At 44.5% G+C, this 23,623-nt stretch overlaps 2 protein-coding genes across 7 annotated transcripts in view; both read right to left on the reverse strand.

Annotated features, from left to right (window-relative positions):
- Positions 1-3,055, reverse strand: part of srcap (Snf2-related CREBBP activator protein) — a 43,641-nt gene extending 40,586 nt beyond the window's left edge. The window contains exons 1-2 of the mRNA XM_080746878.1: positions 2,871-3,055; positions 519-595 (exon numbers count right to left, since the gene is read on the reverse strand). The gene's annotated coding sequence lies outside the window, so the exon portion shown is untranslated. The remainder of the gene's footprint in view (positions 1-518; positions 596-2,870) is intronic.
- Positions 3,056-4,905: 1,850 nt separating this feature from the next.
- fbrs (fibrosin) lies at positions 4,906-23,494 on the reverse strand. 6 transcript variants are annotated; one of them, XM_080746884.1, is made up of 18 exons: positions 21,656-23,494; positions 19,950-20,135; positions 19,436-19,471; positions 19,222-19,251; positions 18,772-18,820; positions 17,907-18,303; positions 17,458-17,693; positions 14,431-14,762; positions 14,260-14,304; positions 13,835-13,942; positions 13,519-13,587; positions 13,290-13,328; positions 12,261-12,332; positions 11,498-11,627; positions 11,259-11,339; positions 10,121-10,204; positions 9,683-9,899; positions 4,906-7,932 (listed from the first exon to the last, which is right to left on the reverse strand). In XM_080746884.1, the coding sequence occupies exons 1-18, from the start codon at positions 21,947-21,949 to the stop codon at positions 6,333-6,335; spliced, it is 4,005 nt and encodes a 1,334-aa protein (XP_080603010.1). In that variant the 5' UTR covers positions 21,950-23,494; the 3' UTR covers positions 4,906-6,332. The 6 variants fall into 6 exon arrangements, with proteins under 6 accessions (XP_080603010.1, XP_080603008.1, XP_080603007.1 ...); XM_080746882.1 differs by having other exon boundaries at positions 13,519-13,602; XM_080746881.1 differs by having other exon boundaries at positions 17,458-17,765.
- Positions 23,495-23,623: the final 129 nt, after the last annotated feature.

A 23,623-nucleotide genomic window follows, 5' to 3' on the forward strand; every position in this document is an offset into this window, starting at 1 on the left:
GGGATAGGGAAAAGAAAAACACTTGAGAGATGCCATGCTATTTAATAAAGAGTGCAAACAAAAACAAACAAAAAAAATGCTAAATAATGTGTTTATTTATTACTCAAACTACTTCATCATTTGTGATCAGAGGCTTTTGATCAAAGAATGTGTTTGGGTTGAATATTTGCAACAGTTACGCAACTTAGAGGAGTTAATAATATTTAAATTGGGTATTAAACATTTAAAGACAAAGAGGCAGGGTGTAACTAACAGCATAAGTTAAACGAATGATTGAGACCATTTAAAGCAGTAAAACTTAAGACAACTTTACACACTGAGCTGTCAGAGGCTGCAGTTAGTAACAACTTCTGCCAACCCATGAAATATCACAAGCAGAAACCTAACTGCTTACACATAATTACCATGTTCTGCCATTGACCCTGCATTGTCTGAATCCACCACTTTGCAATGTCTGGTGGATCCGTACATTCTGGATTAGCATGCATGTTATCCGTTTCAGAAAGACAACTTCTCACCTGTCTGTGGTGTGAGACACAGATCTTCTGTGCTTTCTACTTCCAGGATGCTGAGATTAGGGTCCCTTCCACATGTTCTGCAAAACAGAGACACTACGGTTGGTGACACAATTCATGAAAACAAATGAGCTACAACTCTCCACAATTCATTGAACCTGGACGCTAGTTGGATAGCAGCACCAATGAATGCGTTGCACTGTTTATGCAGAATGATTTCACTATATTACTTGGGTTGGGCAAATTCACGTAGTAAAGCCAGATCAGTGCCTGGTTAAATATTAGTAAACAAAATATTAGCAACTGTGTGGGACGGTACAGTACAGTATGTATCCTGTCACGTCACGCGAGGAGCATAGTGTCCAGGTGGCTAGCATATTAGCTAGCTAATGCTATCGTTATGGTTCTTTGTATCAAATGAGGGCTCGTCGTTTTATTTTTGCTCCGCTTGGACGAGCAGGCAACTAACCTTGTTTTTAAGCTTGTGTGGGGTAGACGTACAGTTTCGTGTACGACACTCTTCATGACTTTAGAATTCTGCAGCACGCTCTTTGAAGCTAAGAGCCGGCGATACACCCAAACTGGTTAGCTACTTGGATATGTGACGCCAGAGGTCACTGTTATGGAAAATCCATACTGCTGCACAACTTCAAGATAATAGATGACAGTGCGCCTAACGAGGTTTGCCTTATGAGGTTTGCTTACTGTCACGGGTTTGTTCTTTATACGACAGTGAACGTGACCTAATAACCAATCTCGAATGCTGCTTTTTAGAGCATTCATTCTCCGTTGCTCTCATTGTTTCGTCAGCAGCGACATCTGGCGTCACAGAGGTCGATAGCTAACCGATTTCGGCGTTACACCCACCCGGCGACCAAGCGCGGGCCCCCTCCAACTCATTCATTTAATTTACTCATCAATGGAAATGTTAGCCACCGTGGCTACTCCTAGCCCACATGATGTTGTGAATTACAACGAAAAGCCGAATGGCATTTTTGTATGTCGGTAGCGACGCATTGGCGGCTGTACAGCAAACTGCGACCGCCTTTCTATTCTCGTCTCGAGGTGACAATGACACAGAGTTCTGTTCCCCTTTAACAGTTAGACGTGGTTAAAACGTTCAACAACACTGTGCTGGTCATTGGGTATTTGAGTTGGCCGGCTGTTAGCTATCGTTAGCTGGGAGCTCGCTGTCTGGTAGATGCTACAACTCATAGGTTACAACCTTTTTCATATCAAGGGCCCAGTAAATACTCGGCATTTGAGCCGCGGACCACCGTTTGATGAGATTTAGCCTCTCAGAGAAAAAAACTTAGATTTTGTTGTCGTTGGATATGCTGTATTGATGATGTGGGAATCAGTGGGATAGGAGAACGAGAGATAGCAGGCAAACGTTGATCAACATATCAATTATTCTACCTTCTCTAATTGTGTAGACTTATTGTAAGAGCGTAAAACGAAACGGTCCATTTGATTTCATTTTACACCCCCAACTCAAGAGTTAAAGATCTAGGGTCCATTTTCGTTACAAACTCTTCCATCATTTAGCTGAGGACCACCTGGAACCCCCTCAGGGACAACTGGTGGTCCCCGGACCCCTGGTTGAAAACCACTGGTACAAATGACTTGCTAACCAGCGAGCTCCAACAGAACAGTCACTTGGTGTGGTGGTGGGTGCATTGGTTGGGTGCGCAGGCGCCCCCATCCATCCATCCCACCCGCAGTTATGTAATGTAATGCTCCCAATGCTAGCGAGAGTCCAACACACTGAACAAGTTACTGGGGATCAAAACGTCCCCCCAAAAAGTCGCATTATTATTATAATAACCCCGCTTCAACATGCACGGCTGATGGGAACAATTGCCTGTGACGTCACAGCGCGGGGTCAACTCACTAAGCTACAAATAATAATAAAAAAAGACATGGCATTATTCTGTTACACTTCAGCAGCCAGTCTTCCCTGTGAAACACATGAAAGTGTACTTTTTTATGTTACAAAGTTCCATGTGAATGTTTGCAATGACTATAAAAGGGTCACTTAGGGGGGCTTAGGGAACCCCACAGGTGCCTCTTTAGCAGTGACTTGAAGGTAAGATTGTTCAGGGGCATGTTAACTTCTCACCTATTTCAAATCAAATGTGTTCAATGTGTCTGAGTTGTCATTTGGCGTTTCGTGGAGCGACACTTAAAATATGCATAGGTTTCCGAGTTGTCTGTTGCAAAAAAAACGAAGGGCAATGATGCAGTCTTATATTCTGGCCCTTTTCAGTATTAGCCCCCCTAGCGCCCCCCCTTAATACTTCCTCCACAACCCCCCCTCCCCTCTCAAGGCCGCCATCTTAAGTTCCCACCTACCTGAAATCTCCGAGCAATTTTCTTTTACTAAATTCTTGCTGAAGGAGTCGTCATCCGCGTAAAATCAAACTCAATCCGTGGTGCTAACGATCCAAACCGTCTCTCGGTACCCAACGAGGTACATGTAGGTCCGTGGGAAGAAGTTAAAATACGGTCCGGGAGAAGAGTGGTTTCGGCGCAGAATGTAGCGGTTGCGGGGAGGAGACTTTACGCAGCGAAATGGTGGAGGACCGCTGCTGACAAAGTGCACAACAATGTGGGATATCGCGAGAGTTTCGAGCGGCGCGCCGCTTGAAATATTTTAGATAAATATTTTTTTGCGTTTATTATATGTCGGACTGTCCGATTATTAAATAAATCCCCGAGTATTTTACAGCTATTGTCATTGCGTGGCAACGGTTTATCTTTTTTCAGTGTGGACAGAACGAACTCCTGCCGTTCAGACATATAATGGGGTTATAATATATTAATAGCCTGCCGGCTGCAGTGCTTCTACCTTTTATTATAGAAGTCAAGTCACTGACAAGCTTGCCTCATTGATATGGAGGTGGTTCTGGTTGACACATCCATCCATTCCTTTAATCATGAGTATGGAGAAGGAGCAGAACATGTTTAAAATAGTTGGGATAGGAATATAAGATATAACTTAAGATGATTTTAATTTAAGGGATAGAAAGGACATCCAGCTTGCAGCCTTTAACCACTATAATGGAATTCCCCTGGACTTTTTTGTTATCCTTTTAGCCTAATATATGCCCGACTGTGACTGTACCTTGTGGTGTTTACATTTCTGTCTAATAAAGCATAGGCTACTATTCATTCAAAAAATAAACACCTTATATTACTTACTTGACCGGGTCCCCCAGGGGTCTACTTCGTCCCTCTACACCTTGTCCTCTTCTTTTTACCCTCTACACCAGTGGTTCTCAAAGTGGGGTCCTTGAGGGGGTCCCAGGGGTCCACAGCAAAATTAGTTTATACATTTGAACACCTTTACCAATATTTTAGACATTGGCTGTTCGAAAATAGCAGATGTACAAGCTCACGCCACACAGCGTCCCCACCCTCCCTCCACCCTCCTTTTATGTCTAGAATTGTGTTTGAATTTAAGTTCATAAAGTTAACATAAAAACATATAAATGCATTTGAAATTAAGTAAATGTTTTACTTTTCATGATTCGAATAAAAAATAGCAGATCTACAAGCTCAAAACGAACTGTAGATCGGCTATTTTTGTGGCCCTCCGGAGTGTGTGAAAATATAGCGTCCCTCTCCATCTTTGAAGTTGCCCACCCCTGCCCTAGGCTGCAATGCCAGCCTGACAGTGTGTCGCTAGTTCGAATCCCGTTCACGACGACCTTTGCTGCGTGTCACTCCCCATTTCCCGTCAGTCTGCTGTCCTATCAATAAAAGGCATAAAAGTCCCTTAAAAAATCTTTCGGGTCCCTGATGGGGCTCCGTGGACAAATATATATCAATTTGGGGGTCCTTGGCACAGTAGTGAAAAAAAACACAGCTCATCTGCCAGTAGACTTGGGTGAGGTGCTGGAGTCAAAATTAAGCCAGATGAACAATTAAAGGGAGCCCCTGCATACTCAAAACTGTGCAAAATCATGTTTTTGGCATGAATAGATTTGAGAAACATTATGGGGAGAGAGGGGACACCAAATCTCTTCACAGAAAATAACCTACCTACTGTAGCTCAAAGCTTAGGTGTTAAGTTGTGAGCTTGTAAATCAGTTACATTTGTGAAATGCACACCTATTTTGGCCCGGACTGCTGGCCTAGCGGTCTGGGCGCTTAGGTAACCGATCCTGACGACCTTTTACATGTGTCGCTCCCCATTTCAGTCAAACATCCTCACCATCCTAGTTTCTTAACCCACCAAATGCAGAATACTCATGAAGGTGGTATAATGTCTGCCCTATGCAGATTTAGTCATACAAGCATAAAGATGTCACATTTGTGTATTACTGCATAGTCACATTAGGCAGCAGAAAAAAGACCCACACAATTGAGTAACCAACAATTCTTTTAATAATTAATCTTTGTGGTCTCTAGGGGAGGGGGTTTGAAAGGTATAAAATGGTCATATTAAAATAATCGACCCAATGTCTTCCTCCTCTCAGTGTACCCACTGTCCACTCATCCTTTTCAGATCCTCAGCAGATGCCCCACTGTTCCATGTTCCATGTATATAACTTATCTTTGTTGATGAAACATCTCTGTAGCCCAACATACAAGGCTACCATAGTCCCGAATGTGATGCAACACACAGCTAACAAAAAACACGCAAACCTCCCTCTCGCATATTAACAAAGTCAGATCAGATCCTTGGAAGAGGCCAGAGGTTGCAATGGTTGTTGCTTGATGTTCAAAAGCCTTTGAAAAGGTTTTGTGTGAAGCAAGCCTTTTTCTTTGTCTTTTGAATGATTCAAAACAATTTCTACCTGGGAAGAGAATATTGGTTGATACCTGAAACAATGACAAATAACATAACGGTGAATATATTTATTATTATAGAAGATAATTAATGTTAAGAATAATAATTACAAAGGCAATTTCACTATACTACTATAATCTGGTCCTGCTCATATAGCGAGTCAGACAGGAGAATGGGAAACAGTTACAGGGAGTTCTAAGGTATTGTGTCCACCCACACAACGTAGCACAGTCCATATCACCATTCTTCCTTTAGGAAAAAACGAATACAAAATAAAATAAACTGGTGGAAAATCTCATATCACAGAAGTGGTGAAGTTGAGGGTTCAGGTGTTTTTTCTTTTGGGTGAAGCAGAGAACTGAGGTACAGATGCTCACTGTCCATAATGTTTCATCATCAGTAATCCATCTTTTTACAATGACAAAGACAAAACAAAAAATGACTGCTGTGTTTCTTAAACCCTCACAACAGCATATCAGGTTTTATTTATGCAGATGAAGGCTTTCCAATATCCCATGAGTTAAACCATTTGAACCCTCAAATGTGTTCTGAAAGCACACATCCTTCTAAAAGTCTGTTTCAATCCACCTGGAAAAGGCTTGCTAAAGAGCATGAATCATAATATTTCACCTGGCAAAAAAGCTGTCCTCTGCCTCTTCATACAGCTATTATAATTGTGTACTGTAATAACCAACAGCCAATATATATAATAAAAAACACAAGGATGCACAGAAACCATGTACCTTTAAATTGCACTGATAGAACCATTAGGGATCATTTTCGGAGTCACGCTGAGAAATCTCACGTTTTCCTCCTTACTGTCATCTCCCCAGCCAAGCCTGACCACCCCTTTTTGGGGGCAGGGGGAAGAGGGCGGGGCAGCGGTCCAGAAACCGTGTTTGGTTGTGTGCCTGGGTGGACTGGGTTTAATAGTCTGTGAAGGTGGGGAAGGGGGGCAGGTTGAAAGCAGCACAGTGATCCTGACGTTTCCCTTCATCTCCTCCAGTGTTGTCCCTGTACTATCTGGACTCTCCGTCTTTGTGGGCGCTGTACAGTGCCAGCTCGCCTGGCCCTCCTAGTCTGGAGCCACGCGGAGGCGTGGCTGACCGGCTTGTCACAGACGGAATAAGTGGCGGTGGTGCCCCAACAGACAGAGCTCCCACCAAGCTGGCGGGGGTCTTCGCCAAGATGCCATTGGACATGTGGTGTGGGTGTAGTGGACCCAGGCGTGAGTAAAGGCCTGGGTGGTGCTGGGGGTTAGCAGAGGCTCCTGGAGGGAGTTGGTGGGAGAGCAGGCCATGGTGAACTTGAAGCTGTTCCAGGTGGGCAGCATGGGAGGGACTGGGGAGGTGGTTGCCAGCCGCAAGGTGTGGGTGAGGGTGCATCCCAAAGTAACGCGCCCTCTCAAAGTCTTCCCTCAGGATCTGGGCACGCTGCTCCTCATCCATCAGCCCGCCACCCGGGGGGCCAAGCTGCGGAGGCCGCTCGAAGTGATGGGCCATCAGGCCAAACTCCTGGCGAACATTGGAGGCAGAAGAGGTAGAGGTCTGAGGGTGGTGATTTGCAGCAGAAGCCGCCGCCACAGCCGCAGCCCTCTCTGCGTCCAGAAACCGCTGATGCTGGAGCAACCGTGCCAGATGGGGGTCAGAGCGGAGCGCTAGGTGGGGGTCCCGAAGCACCATAGCCTCCCTTCGCTGCTGCTGCTGCTGCTGATGATGCTGGGCTGCAAGCTCCCTCCAGGGGTCCCAGGTGAAGGTGTGCGGGGCCTGGGATGGACCCTGGGGTGGTCCGTGGGTGAAGCGTTCTCCACCAGGTCCCACCATCAGTCCCCCAGGCCCTGCTGCGCTACCCAGATATGCCTCAATGGCCCTGGAGCGCTCCAGCAGAGAGAGGTGGTGTTGATGATGATGATGATGGGAAGGAGGGTGGGGGGTGGGAGGTGGAATGGGAACACCAGGAGTGGGAGTCAATGACATAGAAGACGAGGAAGAGCTGGGGTGGTGAGGACGGCTATTGGGCCGGTCGAAGCCGTGTGCAGGGGCTGGGGGGTGCTGTAGGGTAATCGGGATGTGCTCCGGCTCCTCCTTCCGCTCCTCTTTGACTTTGACCGGAGGGAGGAGCATAGGGGGTTTGGAGACTGGGGTTGTGGTCCGGTCGGGCTTCTTGCCCTGAGACAGAGAAGTGATGGTGGCGGAGGCAGAGGAAGAAGGGAGGTTGTTGTCTCTTTGGGAGGAGTGCGAGGGTTCAACGTGGTGGCCTTGTGCTGTAGGGGGCGGTTGGCGTGGGTAAAGGTCTAAAGGAGATGGGGCGGAGTGGTTGGAGGGCGGGGGAGTGGTAAGCACAGAGGAGGAGGAAGATCTCGGTCTGTCTCTGTCTGCCACCAAGGACGATGAGCCGAGGGGAGGCCCGCGCGAGGACACTGTAGGATGTGGCCTCTTCTCCCCGTCTCGATCCCTGTCCCTGTTTAAGCTGCGTGTCAGGTCCTCGATGGGCCCACTGCTCCCTCCCATGCCGCTGCTGTGGCCGTTGATGTGGGACACTGGGGTGCTACTGCGAGGCTTGAAGGCAGGGGCAACCGGAGACATTCGCACAGGAGGCCGGCCATACTGCATATTGTCTCTGCAAAACAAGGTGGCGTGTTTATTACTACTTTTTGGGGGGTATTTTCTATTATTCTTTATTCAATAGCTAGTGAGAGACAGGGAACGGGAAAAAGGGTACAGGATTGACATACAGTGGCCAATCTGGGAATCAAACCAGAGACTCTCTGCTAGGCATAAGCGATCATGTAGTATGCATCCTAACCATTCGACAATTAGGTTGCCTGACAAGGCGGTGTGTTAACGTGTAGATAGTATAAGAGTATAGGGAACGTGCGTATGACGTTTTGTAGGCCGATTTGGAGTTATCGGCCTACAAAACCAGCGCCATTGCCGAGGGGGACCAGTAAAAAAAAAAAAAAAAAAATTGAAGCAACAGTACTGAGAGATCAGATGTTGAAACATTTTCCAGTGACTACATATAAAATAGCCTACAATTAAAAAAAAGTGTCCCCATTATGCAAGTAAACAACATTCGATTGTGATTTAATAAATAGGCTTAGGCCTAAAGAGATTATATTTTAATCGGCAATGCAACACAGGTCCCGTCTTACAATACAAAGTGAAGCTCACTCGACCATTTCTCTCTCTCTTTCTCTCTCTAAACGGAAAATGACTTACCTCTGTAGATAGAAAATAGCCTAAAAGCATTCCTTTCTCCCTGGCTTTTGTTTCAATGTTAATATTATAGATTCCTAGGCAACCAACCAGCAGCATTGACAATAATAAGTCTACATTTATGATAAAGTTTACACCGCTCTGACTTCTGACAGTGCCTGTCAATCAGTTCACACAGCTGCAGACAGTATGTTAGATTGAGTAGACCTCACCACATGAAAGGCAGAGGCACGCATGGACTTTTAATAGCCTAATAATAAGCTAAATGCTCGGGTCTCTCTGAACCTCGGAAATAAACGGATTTCAGGACAATGTCACAGGTCTCAAAAAAAAAGAAGAAAAAAAAAGGAATCAGAACGGGACGGAAATGGACAAGACAATTACGGGGCCACTCGGGTTTGGTTTTGTAATTTGGCATAACACATATATTTCTATTTAATATATTATAGGCTTGAGCATGTCTCTCTCTCTCTCTCTCTCTCCCTCTCTCTCTCTCTCTCTCTCTCTTCTGTTGGATAATTAGAGAAAGCGCACCTCTCTCTCTCAATACAAAGTGATCCTTGCTTGACCACAATGTTCTCTCTCAGATGATCTGCGTAAAGTGGCAGAGTTGACTGAAGTGTCTAGGCTAATACATATTACACGGGAGGTTGAGGCCAGTAAATCTGTCATAAAAATATATCTATTGAATATATTATAGGATATAGCCTACAATGAGATTGAGCAAACGGTTTTGTTTAAAGAGAAAATATATCTGACATGGCTGAACAAGGGACAGACCCATGATGTTTACCAGGATAAGAAATAACACTAGAAAAGTTGTTATTTTGAGAGAGAAATGTCCCGCACACTTTGATATAGTTTATTTTGATGATAACTGTTGTAGCCTACAACAATCTATCTCAATACATACAGTAATAGGATCGTCATGGAGGTTGTGTAAACGTTGTAGTGCACTTATTATTATTATTATAAGTGACGTCCCTCGAGGATGGCGACGGGAAATACGTCATCTGGAGCGAAACTCCGCCTTACGCTTACTTTCTATACAAAGTGAGATAATAAAATCTCACCCAAGTATGCATAACAGCAAAATGGCCATTGTATTAATATGGTTAATACTGAAGGAGAGCTGTAACAGCATGTTATACCTGTCCTTTTCGTCCTTGATGTGAGGGATGTCTCTCCTCTCGGGGTCTTTCCCGCGATCCCTCTCATCCCTCTTTTCAGCTCCTTTAGCCCAGTTGGGGCCAGCAGGGAAGCCAGGAGGGCCTCCATGCAGGCGATTCCATGGGTCGTGATGGTTGGGGTTGGACAAACCCCCAACCACATTGGCTGGAGAGTCCTTATGGCCAAACACAGAGCCACCTGCAGAAAAGACAGACATTTTTTATTTTCCATACACCATGTCAAATGCCTTAAGTTAATAGGTATTTTTACTCTCTCGTCTTTAGTTACTGTAGAAGGTACTCGTTTTAGCTTCAGCTGTTTAAAAGAAAGAAAGAAAGAAAAGAAAAAAGACAGCGCCAACTGTCTTTTGGACCGTATGGTCAAACTGTGTCATGGGAAGAGCTAGTATGAAAACTGACCCAGAGTCGGACTGCCAAGTCCTCCAAAGGCACCGGAGCCCAGAGCTCCAAGCGGGGTAAAGGGTGGTGAGCGGCCATACGGATCTAAATCATACACACATGGGTTCTCATCAGAGATACTATTGTGATACAAAGTGTCACAATTCTATCTGATCATATGCTCTGCTGATGCTTCCGCAAGGACTTCCTTCTGATGCAAGCGTATGGACACAAACATCAAGAATGCCTCACAGAGTCTACCCACAGTGTAGTTTAGCATACAGTATGTGACCTGCTCTACCGAAATAATTTGGCCGTCATGGAAATCACCTTTGGAGTTATGCCCCCACAGAAAGAGTGGAGTCCTTGCATTAAAGTAATTTCTGTACTTCGGTGCATAATGACAAAAATAAGTACGCCTGTATTTTTCTCTTTGGGGGAGGGGGGTTGAAAAGAATGACCAGAAGGTGCAGCGCATGCTTTCCATATTCTCCTCATGGGAAACTATCATTTGTTCCGTCATGTTCCGTTTTCAAGTGTGTATGGGGCCGGGATTAAACCACAAACACACAAAGCGTGAATGAGTGCTACTGAGACCAGTTAACTAGCTTGTTAGCTGGTTTCCTTTTAAAATGTTCTCTGCTACCCATGTCATCCTATATTGACAAGCTTAAAAACTATACATTTCTGAAGTGGGCAGATTATATAATAATATAATATGATTTGTCAGATATATTGCTGTAATTTGAAATTTGTTCTCCTCCTTTGACCCATCTCTTGGAGCAGTGAGCTGCAGCTGTGCCGTGCTCGGGAATCAGTAATGGTGATCAACCCCCCCAATCTTGGAAATTGGTAGCCAAGACTTGTTTTGTTGCTGACAAAAATCTCAAAACGGCCACACAAGCAATTTAATTTCAGCGACAATGACATTTCGGCAGAGGAGGTCACACATTCTTTGTTAACCCCCTATACATAAGCAGTAATAGCTGAAGCCAAAGCATCTTGTATTAATGACCGTTGGTCAAACTCAATAGCTAAATGAGCCATGTTCTACATGTTCTACTTCGGCATACAGACTTCAAAGTGAACCGTTGTGTGGGTGAACCAGAGGGGGGGGCACAAGTGGCGTACAGATGTGACTTTTGAAGCCGTCTCTTACCCAAGTGTGCCGCCGGATTGAGGAAAGAGGAGTGGGGTGTTGATGGAGGGATAAAAGGAGCTGAGGACGGATTGACTCCACCTAAGGAGAATATGGGGTGGATGGGGGGCAGGGGTGGATGAGGACAACCCGAAAAGGGTGAAATAACAAAATGTAATGAAATAAAAAACAAAGTGTAAGGAATTAGCCTGTTCAAAGTTCATTATCAGTTCAATAAACGGTCATGTTGGAGTACACACCTGTGGCTGTAAATAGGCTGGCAGGTCTGGTCAGGTCGTGTGTCGGGGGCAGACCGCCTCCGAGGGGCCCCATAGGCCGGGGCAGCAAATCGTTACGAAAGTCCAACTTGTGAGGATCAGCCTGCATCAGCTGAAAATGAAAGAGTTTAATTAAATGTGATGTCCAGACAATGTCACCATGGCACATTCATTCACAAAGAAAAAAACAATTCCACATGCTCTGAAAAGTAACGACTTTTGCACTGCAGCTGGATAGTTGTGTTTAGACTGCACAACTGTACAATGCTAACATTTTCAATATATTGGGTTTATATAAGCCTGGTAAACCATCCCGGTCGTGTGAATTCACGCCATCTTCTGCAGACCGGTCTGGCCAATCAGCGTCTGTCAATCACAGGGCCCTGATCACTGATTGGCTTTTCCACTTTTAGGTACCGTTTCTGCAAAATACCCACCCAACACTTGGGGCCAGACTGGTCTACAGAAGACACATCATAATGTGAATTCACACAACCAGGATGTTTACAATGCTAGGTTTATATTGCACAAAAATCACTCAAAACACATTGGAGCTCATATGACCTTTAAACAAATACAAAATGTTTCCATTCAACATCAACAGTAACAACTTGAAAAACGAAAGTTTAAAATGTATACATCCAGTGAGCATTTCGTGTTATGGTTATAAAATGCTCACATCACAGAAAGCTACATTTTACTAAATGATTTATGATTTTGAAGAGAAGAAAAAGGAAACCCTTACCTTCACCTTTTTCTGATGGTTTAGAATCATCCAGGCAACATGTACATGCATAGCACACCATTTTCCTGGTTTCTGCAGGAGACAAAAATATAAAGGTTTTATTATGCTATTCTGTCCATCTCACATTTTTAAGGGGCAGTTCACCCAAAATACAAAAACAAAATATTTTCCCTCTTACCATGAGTGCCATTTACCTCTCCAGATAGTTTTTGGTTTTGGTACGATTTGCAGAGTTTGGGAGATTTCAGGCATCACACTGATGCAATCTAGCTCAATGGCAATGGATTTTTGTGCAATAAATAAATAAAGCTTGTGGCAATGACTCTTACCAGAAATCAGGACATGGTCATCTACAGACCTCATTGTTTCACAAGATAATATTTCTACCAAAGTGTGTCGGCTGACCATCTACAGTATATGCGTGGAGAAGGACACTGGCGTGTTTCCTTCTGAGCGGAGACATTCCAGGTGGTACTTCGGTAGAAAACTGTTCCAAATGTACTTTTATTTTGGTTCTTTGCACGCCACAAACTAAATGAGAAAATCTCCAAAACTTCTGCAAATCAAACATCTATGGATTGATAAGATAGCACACATGTTAAGCGGATTACATTTTTTCCTATTCTGTATGAATCAAGACGACCCCTAAATCCTTTGCACACAGAGTCAGATGTAGTTCCTGTCACACAAAAATATGTTGTTTAGCCTCTCCGTGAGGGGGGGGGGGGGGGTGTCAGTCAGTGTTCAAGGATATTGAGAAAAAAAAACAACCAAGGAAGTCAGAATGTAAAGTTACAGAAGTTAGAACTCAAGAGAAGCCACGTGGGAATACATGCACAGATACTGTAGTACACACTTCGATCAACTCTAGTGTTGCAAAATCTAACTTGGTGTGCAAGGACATTGATTAGACCAGAAGATTAGGAAGTAAGGTTAGTGCAAAAGAGTGAATGAAGCAGTGAGAGAGTGTCACAGGGCTGAGAGATTTAAGGAGCCAAAGGGATTCAAAGGCGTCTGTTTTGTGCTTACATTACTGACTTTCAACGATGTCCCGAACGGATCGGTTAGCTACGAGAGAACAGAATCATAAACCAACTTTTAATCGACATGTTTCACTCTTTGTTCGGAATACTTGTCCACTCTTATATTGCACCGACTAGGCCCATGTTTGTGTACATCGCTGCCTATAATATGCCTATAGCACATCCTTATGCAAGAAAGGGACGAATATCTGCAGCAGTTTTAGTGCCTTCCTTACCCTTGGGTCTTTGGGCTGTAGGTGATGAGGCACAACCCCAAGTCGAGTGGTAATCTCAGGACCCGTTCCCTGAGGGACAAGAGGCTGTCAAACATAGCACACTAAATGAGCCACAACCCACCATTCCACATACCTACAATCCATTCAATGGAACTTCAAAATACTGGAATGCAACTACCTTAGACTTTTAAGGTCTGGCTTTGTCAAATAAAAGATCAACTTGTCCGGCAAACTTTTCTCTGAACAAAGTGCACTAAACGCTAGTCTTTTTCTCACTGGTAACCGATATGGGGAAAGCGAGAGTTGTTCTCCTCACCTTTGGCTGGAAGGCTCCTTGCAGGGAGCTGAAAGGCCCATTGGGAGGGATCACAGGCTGGATGCCGGGCACTGAAGCCACTGAAGGAGGAGGGTACTGTGGGAAGAACTGCATGACACAAGAGCGATACTAGTTAACAAAAGTTAACAGCTCCCTTCCACTGGCAGACAATTATTTCTCCAATTATATGTAAAACACTTATGTACAAATAAAGACTGCATCCAATTCAACCAACATCAATTATTTAAGCCTCCAAAGACTGCCCATAAGTTGAAATATGCTACAAATTGGGTACACAACTAGTTAAAGACATCACAAGTTCCATCTGGAGTAGAATGCCTTGTTCCACACCTTGTTCAACCTGACAATCTGTACATTATTGCATTATCTTCTGAATCAAAGTAAGATAAGATCGGAGTACTCACTGTGTGCCGGTAGAGCCCGTCCATTTTGCCTGGATACTTGTCAAACTGTAAGACAAGAGAGATGGCATGTGTTAAAACATTTCCACACTAAACGCAGTCTCAGCCACAATTTTGCAGAATGGAGCAGACTGTATAATAACAATACAAAACAGCAGCAGAAGGGTAACTTACCAGAGGTGGCGCAGTAGCTGTGGGGTGCAGGAAGGGGGTGAAGTGTTGATGTGTGTGCGTGTGTTGGTGCTGGTGGTTGTGCTGATGGAACTGAAAGGCCAGAGGTGGGATGCTGGGCTGATTCTGGGATGACCTGCCCGAGGAGCCCGGCGTGGAGCTGGAGCCCGACGGCCCACTGGGTGTACAGCGCCCCGAAGCACGGCCGCTCCCTGGTCCTCCCCCAGGTCCTCCACCTCCTCCATTGCTCTCAGGCCCTGGGACGCTGCGCCGGCCTTCGCGCTCTTGTGAGGCCAGGAAGTGAGAGTTCAGACTCTGGCGTAGCAAATCCTGATCTGCGGTAGAGAAAATGGAGGAAAGGAGAGATGAAATGCTTCTGATAACAAATATTCCTAAGAAGGTGTCCTTGTGTACTGTGCTTGCGGAAAATTACAGATGTGGGCTTAATAAGGTTGATGTAATGGCCATGGACCATAGACCATGCTTGCCTGCGAAATGTAGAGAATGGCCTAAAACTTTTTTTTTGGGGGGGTGGGGCGATTTTCTGCCTTTATTTCGATAGTACAGTGAAGAGTGACAGGAAAGAGAGACTGGGAGTGACATGCAGCAAAGGCCGTCAGGCTCGGGAATCTAACTCACAACTCACTGTCAGGCTGCATTAGAGCCTAGAGGTGGACTACACTGTTGTCTCTGTATACTATGTCTATGATAACCAGGGGTGAGCTATGTGGAGCTACCTTTGAAGGTGCTCGCACGCCCGCACATGTACCATCGACCGGTTTCTCACCTCGCTAACAAAACATGCCGATCGACCCCGAGTGTCACAACTTCAATTAACAGCAATGACCGACCTGGTTGATGCATATAAATGGTCTATCCATTGTGTGAACTGCTAAGTAGTCTAGTAGGTGTGAGAAGGTCTGTCTGAAGCAGTCTAAAGAGTGGCTGATGGATTCATGAACTATTTAAATTACAGAGGTGGCTGCGAGGTAAATGCATAATTTGGTTGGCTATATTGTGGGTTAATAAAATAGGCCTGCCCTACATATTAAAGAGGCTATTTCAATCGGCGATCGCTCACATGCATGAGCACATGCACGTTCACGTGCGCGCAACCGCTCCACTAGCTAAAAAATCCACGGCACACCACTGATGATAACCATTAACAATACTTTGTGAGGAAGGGTCAGGGCTCAGGACACCAACTTCGAACAGGAATTTAAGACATCCTGCAAGAGACATTCAACTTGCCAGACGGGAAAACAGATATTAGGGTATGATTTATAAGGATGTCCTAGACTATTTCCAACAAAACAGCATTTGAAAGAGAGAAGACCTTAGAGAATGAATTTAAATTGTGCAAAAAAAAAAACAGAACTTGACGACGACGACGCCAACTGTGTCTTTTGGATTTTAGACAACCTTTTATTGGTTCACTTCAAGCCTTATGGAACCCCGGAACCACTTTCCATTCAACACTTCCAGCGTTCTTCAGAATTATGAGAAAGAGTTTAATCAAGCATACAACTTTGTCTGAATGTTATTAGGCTTATCATGGTCTGATTTCACACACTGGTTAATGAAATAATTTTGACAGAGTCATTGCTGCCAATTATATTATCTACTGCAGTGATTGTTGTAAATTATGAGGTGATTTTCACCCACTCTGAGTGATGAGTGTGCACCATGCATTTGATTGCGCCGTTGGCACTACTGTACTGAGAGATATTTGACCCAAATATGGGTTTTTATGAGTCATTAGAGCTGTCAGAATTGGCAAAATATTTTGTTTCAAAAATTCCTTTTAAAACACCACGTGGGTTCGAACCATTTGAACCTATCGATTTTCGATTTTATATTATTTTGAATATAAATATTGTATGCAGTCAAACTTAATTCAAACTCATCCACGCTCTTGCGTGATCAAATGAATAATTCATCATTATTTTATTCTATATCTATCTTATTTTAATAAAGCTGTAACGTTTCAGATACAAGCCTGTGAACGCATCACTCCAAGGAGGTGCTAATTGTGCTGTGATGGAAGTTGGAACAACCTTTATCCCAACATTTAACGGGAAATTCGAATCTTTTTCCTTTAAAAAATAAAAGGTAATTAAGGTAGGCTACAAGACAGAGAAATGTGACATGGGAGTTTTACCGTGAGGGGTGAGTCTCGTAAACTGTCTGCCATTACTACCAAATGAATTGCCTGTTTCAGCTTGACCTGTTATTTTGAATCAATTTGTTAATTCTTTTAAACATGTGTGCTTTCTAGTACAGGGCAAGTCGGGTTACTGTGTGTGTGTGTGTCTGTGGGTCGGTGTAAAGTCTAGGAGTGTTTACAGTGAGGCAGCTGATTTTATACTCTGTTGTATGATGGTGTCCCGTGGCAATTTACAAGCCAACATCAGCAAAGCATTGAGGCATGCACATCTTCTCACGGTCGCACACAACACCGGCGTACGATGAAGTATAAACTGCTGCTTGTGGCCTCTCAGACTGACAGCTCTGTGATCACTATCTTGCTAGTTTTGAAATAAAGCTTAAGTGATAGAAGCTTAAATGAAAGCGATGCTGTTGAACCCTGCCTTACCTGGCCATAATTTAAGTCCAAATACAGTTGATCATCTTTATCTATTGCTTGCCGTCTAATGTCTAAGCGATCAACCGTTAATAGCAATTCTATTCACTCTCAGTGTAGGGTAAAACTGTTCTCAAACAAACACTGCCGATTCTGCCACTGGTTGATTCACCTACAGTAAGTTATCACTGGATTTATTATCTTTGATGGAAGCATCCAAGGTTAATAAAACATGAATACAGCAACATTACTTTACCAAAATTAGTAACAGGACGGTTTATAAATTATTCCGCAGAATAATTCCGTTTGTTCCTTGGACGCAGAAGCAACTGATAAGGATGATCACCTACATTTGGACTTCTATCACACCCAGTTAGCTGTACAACCAAGGTTCTAAGTTCAAAAGTTCAAAATTGCTTCAAGTTAAGGTTTGTTGCTGACTGTACCTGCTGACGTAGAATGACTGGAGACTTGCAGTAGAGGCGGAGGAGGTGGCAAGCCGGGTGAGGAGGTGAAGAGGGCCCCTGAGCCAGCTCGAGAGGGGGGCCGCAGTTGACCAGAGGGCCCTGAGCCCCTGATGAGAGACAGTGACACACTGGCGGAGGGGGTGGGAGGGCGCATGGAGGATGAAGAGGAAGCGGCAGATGAGGCAGAGGACAGCGGCTTGGCGGAGTTGGTGCTCCTGCAGGGATGACACGCCAAATGTGAAATGTTAATTTCCTGGCGTTGGCGATCTGTAGGGCGCGTTCCGTTTCTATTCAAACCCAAAAGAGAGAAGGTCACCAAATCTGACAAACGCAGTGAATGATAGAACAAGACATGGAGGATAAATTGTGCTAATAAACAGCATGTTATATAGGTGATGTGCTTTGCAGTGGGGGTTTCAGGGACAGACCTGTTGCTGATGCCCATGTTGTACATGGAGTGAGGCCGTCCAGGCCCTGGGAAGGTGAGGAAGGGTTTGTGTTTGGAGAGCGGGGGGCTGGGGTCGTGGCGGCCATGGTGCAAGCCGCTGCTACCGTTGAGCTGGCTGGGCCGGCTGACCGAGGCCGTGACTGCTGAGTGGGAAGGCAGGCAAGAGAATGGTGCGACGGAAGAGGTAGAAGAAGAGGAGGAAGAAACAGGCTCTGGATAAGGCGGCTCCAAGCTTCTCTCCTGGCTGCGCTCCAGGCCCGAAACCCTCGGAGTAACCATCAGCCGGGAGACGCTCCCGCAATGGACCGGGAGAGGAGGGCAGCTCTTACCCATGGAGGCAGACATGCTCACAGGAGTAGGCTCCATAATTGTAGGTACTAGACATTTGGGATTGGGAATAGAAAGCAACAGGAGGAAGACAGTAAAAAGTAAGCTCTGCAGAACATATTCACATGGCAGCCATTTTGTGGTAAAGGGGTAGAGAAACCCCACCCCTTAAGTATGACATAAGAGCAAGGAAGAGCAGTACAAATATAGCCCTATGTTTTCATGAGACAAGGTAAATATACCTTGTTTAGTTTTACAACACTTAAGTAAAGGAGACTCCAGGATCAACAATACTAAATAATTCACTTAAAGACTACTACTATCAATAATATTGGTAACTAGACTAAACTAAAATAAATGCCTCATTTAAAATATGAAAATTATAATTGCACATGAGTGGAAGGGATGCATCATATCTTTCCATTTGAGAATCGAACCCAAAAAAGTCCCAGTTCACCGTCACTGAAACATCGGTGGGAGGTTGGTGAGAAGTGCCAGTACGAGTTGTGTTCTCTTACCTTTCCTTGTACTGACTGTGAACACTGTATCCATGTCATTGTCAGATCCCTGGAGGCATAAAAAAAAAAATATATATATATATATATACGACAACAATAGAATTATGTTTAGCACAACGTCCAACTGAAGTAAATATGCCGACCACATACTTCAACAGATTTTGGAAATGTGCCATTATCACTGATAATGGCACTATTGTACACTATTGTACTAAAGATCAAATAGTTAAGATCTTATTTAGTTATTTTGGAAAGACAGGGATTCAAATAATACAAATAATACAATTTTCCAGTAACTAAAGTTAAAGAATTCACTAATAGACGCTAGCTTTTCCATCACCAGTAAACGCTGTTTTGTTTTTATTTCATAAAGTGAACCACGCATGTTTGTTGCACAATAGGTAAAGTTAACCACCCAGCCAGCAACAATATTTTTCCAGCAGTACGCACCTTATCTCCTGAGTCACTCTCGGTGTCACACTAGAATAGGAAGAAAATAAATAAATCCATCAGATTTGGATAGGTCACAATGTTTTACAGCATTGCACTTCATTAGCAGTGTTCAGTAGTGAACGAGGTCGGGATAAATACTAATGACAACATGTCATTGCACAGTGCTAGGATGGATTTCATTTATTCAGTTAATATAGTGAAATTAACTTACAATGTAGCCAGTCTCCAAGAGAAGGCCAGGCGCACCCTAAAGGAACAGTTGTGACAAATTAGGCTGGCTCAGTGGTATTCAGACAGGTCCTGAATAAGTGTCAACTGAACCATTATTATTATCAAGTAATAATAATGTTAGTATTAAATGACAACTCTATCCAAGTCGAGATATTATCTTGACCAACTGTAAATGATCAGCAAGCACCGATTCATTCCAACCCAGAAACATACTGTACATGCTTATAATGATTTTCTGGTAATGATGGTATACACAAGTGTGGCGTGTTAGCGTGTGTAAGCCTAACTCCCATGGTCAATATCTAATAAAATTCCAATAGAATGATAGGCAGTTTAGGAAAAAGTTGCTCCATGAATAGAATCATGACTTCACATGTGCAAATAGAGCCGGTTGAATGAGATGGAGCTGAAGCTGTAATGTGACAAGATGAGGAACATGGAAAACAAGAACAGAAAGCCTCAAGACGGACACAATAAATATCTCCATGCCGCACCTTTGCGTCTGTCTTTCTTCTCTTCTTTCTGTTCCTGTGACAACAACTGCGGGAGTAGCTGGGTGGGGCCCCTTCCTCGGGCTCTGAAAGCGGCCCTCCACCATTCTCCTCCGGGCCCCTCTTCCTCTTGTTTCCCCTTCCCATCAGCATAGCAGCACGCTGGTTTGGCTTCAGGGAGCAGTCCATCTGGGAAGAGTGAAAAAAATATATATCTATCAGCCTGTGTTCATCTACTAAGCAATAGGTATTAAAATGTACTGTTAACAATGACCGATTTGCCGTAGACTAAACATTGATTCACTGTTCATCTCCAAACCCTTCTCGCAAATGTTCCTTGTGCCAAGATTTTGGTTTCTTTAATCCTCAAAATCAGAATTGTCAAAAAATTGGTTCAGGGTGGGTACAGTAGACAGTTGTCTTCCCAATCAATCAGAAAGAGACCTGTGCTGTGTGTCAGTAAATGAACTGTTCACGTACAGGCATGCAGACCCAATAGTCTTTTGCCAATTTAATGTTTTTACTCTAAGCACAACTGGTCAAATTTTACTGAAGCTGTTAACTCTTTTACTCTGCCATCCAGTGATCACTGGCAGGCCCTTTTGGATATTCTATAAACTCTGGTAAAGTATCGTAATGTGTTGGTTGGTGAAACCAGCGGCTGACATTTAGGTTGGATTCCGATACTGTTGCTGATGCATCATGGTGAGCATTATAGGCTTAATTCCCTTTATGCCAATCAGCATCAGTCAAGCTTTTACATTTGTTCCCGGTTTCACATTTTCACCTTTGAATTATGTGAAGGTATTCATCTCATATTGACAGCTGTGAACTGAATGCTTGATATGGAATATGGCCTAAATACCAGACAGCAGGCAAATGCTGGTCAATTTTTGTGGCAGTCATGTTGACAAGTAACACTGTGGTGATTGAATTTTGTAATGTGCAAGCCACCATGGACATGTCCTGCCCTGTAGAAATGGGTAAATGACATTCCCATGCTGCCACTGAAATTAACCAGTTTTGGTAATGGTATAGTATATCAATTCAAGATTAAATTGGAGATGCCTAAACCAAGCAACTCTTCATAAATAGTTGTGCATTGGCTCCACAGTCACTTTGCTACCCCAATTTATAAACAGCTTACCTTCCCTTTTGGCATGATCGACACTCAAAGCTTGTTCATTTGAGCTAACGTATTGGCATTTCTATTGTGTAGCCAATTGGCATCTCATTGACACCTCACCTCATAGTATCACAACATGAATAATTGAGGACTTTACAAGACCAGCAGATGATTTGTTTTGGGGGCTGTGACTGGGCTGAGTGGATTGGCCACTTCAGGCAAGTAAATGGTGTCACAATTTAACAGGGTGCATTCCCTATTCCCTATTCTATTAGTGTAAAGGAAATGTAAAAATGTATACATACATAAATCCCAGAAAATTCCGATAAAGTATTATTATTCTTTTTTTAAACCTGACACATCTATTCATAAAATATCTTGGGAAATCATTTTGACAATGAGGAGTCCTAACTTTCTGTTCCTGTTGTGGTTTTCGAAACATGAAAGAAGACACAGACAGTGACAAATCATGTCACCGGGCTACTTGTGTGACCCATCCAAACAGTTGGACGTGAAGAATGTGTGGAGTTACAGCACCAGGTGTAAAATGAATAAAAGTTAAATCCATATATGAGCGTTTTACCTCCAAGGCCTCTAAGCTGATGAAGCTCGCAATCGCGAAACCGTCGATGATATCTTCTTCGCATGACACCGATTCCCTCTTCCTCCGGCGGGGAGGCCTGTGTCTCCCGAACCCGGGCCGAGACTCTCTCCCCCCGGGTCCCAGGACAGAGTTGGCCTCCCTATCGGAGCCCGAGGACAGGGATGTGGCCCGCTGCTCCGCCAGGTCCACTCTCCTCCTCCGCCGTTCCCTGTCGCGCTGTGAACGGGAACGTCGGCTCTGCCTGAACCCGCTGCTTCGGCTCGGACCCTCCATGTTCACGCGGCGGCCCCCCTGATCGCTCCAGTCAGGCCAAAGGCACTTGATTTAAAGTCACGGTCCGGTTCCGGAGGCACCAAACCGCAGATGAACCACCACCACACAGGCCCTCGCAGGAGCCTCTGTTTAAAATGGCGTTAATAGTCCCAGTGTGTATTATTTAGCGTCCTCTGAGAACAGTTGCTCGGCATCGGTGCCTTTCTTTACGGCCAAATGTGAAATGTGTCATTTCAACGCATCTGAAAAGGGTCAATAAGGGCTGATCCGTTATATTCACACCATCATGTCCAAATGTCAGGACATGGCTGATCCTGTCTCCTACAGAGCTAACGTTAGCTACCTAGCGTCTCAACCAAAATATGCGTATGTAAACAAAAAAACAAGACAAGCCTGTGTTAAGAACAAAGCAAAGCCGAATTAACACGTTATGGATCTTGGAAGGATTTTCTCCATCCACCTCGGCATTGCTCAATGTAACACGATTCTCTATAATTCACAGCGTTTCGGCACGCGTTGACAAATTAATTTGCCTGTTAGCAGAAAAAAGATCCCATTAGCAACAAGGCCAATAACCCACATATCTACATGAATGCATGAGTGGTCCTGGCGTGATGTGCTCCACAAAATATATCATGGAAACAGCGATCTGGCCCAAATGACCAGGCGTCACTTTCTATTTCATGTGATGAATTAATTGTCAGCAGCAAATAATAATGCTGTCTCCTAGTTGGGCTGCTGAACGATCTGCAGCTTCCTCTGTATTCCCAATGTTAGCCAATTAGCCTTAGCTTAGCTGGCTAGCTAGCTGATTAGCATGTCCACAGAGGGTCAATAACATAACAATCGATACGCATCCCAGTTAGAAGAGCTCAAGTAAGAATAAGATTATATTCTTGATAAAAACACCACGAGCAGAACGATGCGGCTGGTGGCTGCTGGTGCTGCGGTGTGGTGGAGGAGCAGGGTGGACAGTGATCGTTTGTCCAGCCTGGATGTTGTTGTTGGGCCCTGGTCTGGTCTGGTCTGGTCTGGATGGATTCTCCGAACATCAAAAGAAAGACGGATCGCTCTGCTACAGCAGCTCACAGCCACAGGAAGAACACACTCAGCAATGGAAAATGTCGCGACTGTCGTTTCACACAACCGAGTCGATGTGTCACTGCTTCACGCACAGATCTCCTCCTCTCGTCGCGAGGCTCCCATTATTATGAGCGTTAAAGAAGGAAAATCTTCGCCGCGGCCCGCAGTGCAAAGCCTCGGCGTGGATTTCCATGGAGGAGGGAGGGTGTCGGCCGCTCCCCCGTCAGGCCGGGCAGCTCCTTCCTGCAGCCCAGCAGCACACTGCAAACATCCAATGTTCTCAGGACAACTTCTCAGTACGGGACGGTTCCACGCTGCGAGATCTCTCCTAAATCCAGCGTGCAAAGTTACGCAGACGGAAACAGCACGGGCTCCAGCGCTGCCTTCTTTACGAGTTTTCAGCAAATAGGGAAATTATCGTGGAGATTTGGGAGACACAAGCCCTTGTCAGCCGTGCAGTGCATTGTGTGCGCGTCTCTTCTTCCTCCCTACTGATGGTCGATAGCAAATAACGCTGCTAGTGCTTACTGCCATCAAGTGGATTTTGTGCGGTGTTGTTTTCTTTCAACACAGCCCGAGGAAGGTACATAG

Source organism: Nannobrachium achirus (genome assembly GCF_963921795.1).
Source record: "Nannobrachium achirus genome assembly, chromosome: 18".
Taxonomy (NCBI): Eukaryota; Metazoa; Chordata; class Actinopteri; order Myctophiformes; family Myctophidae; genus Nannobrachium; species Nannobrachium achirus.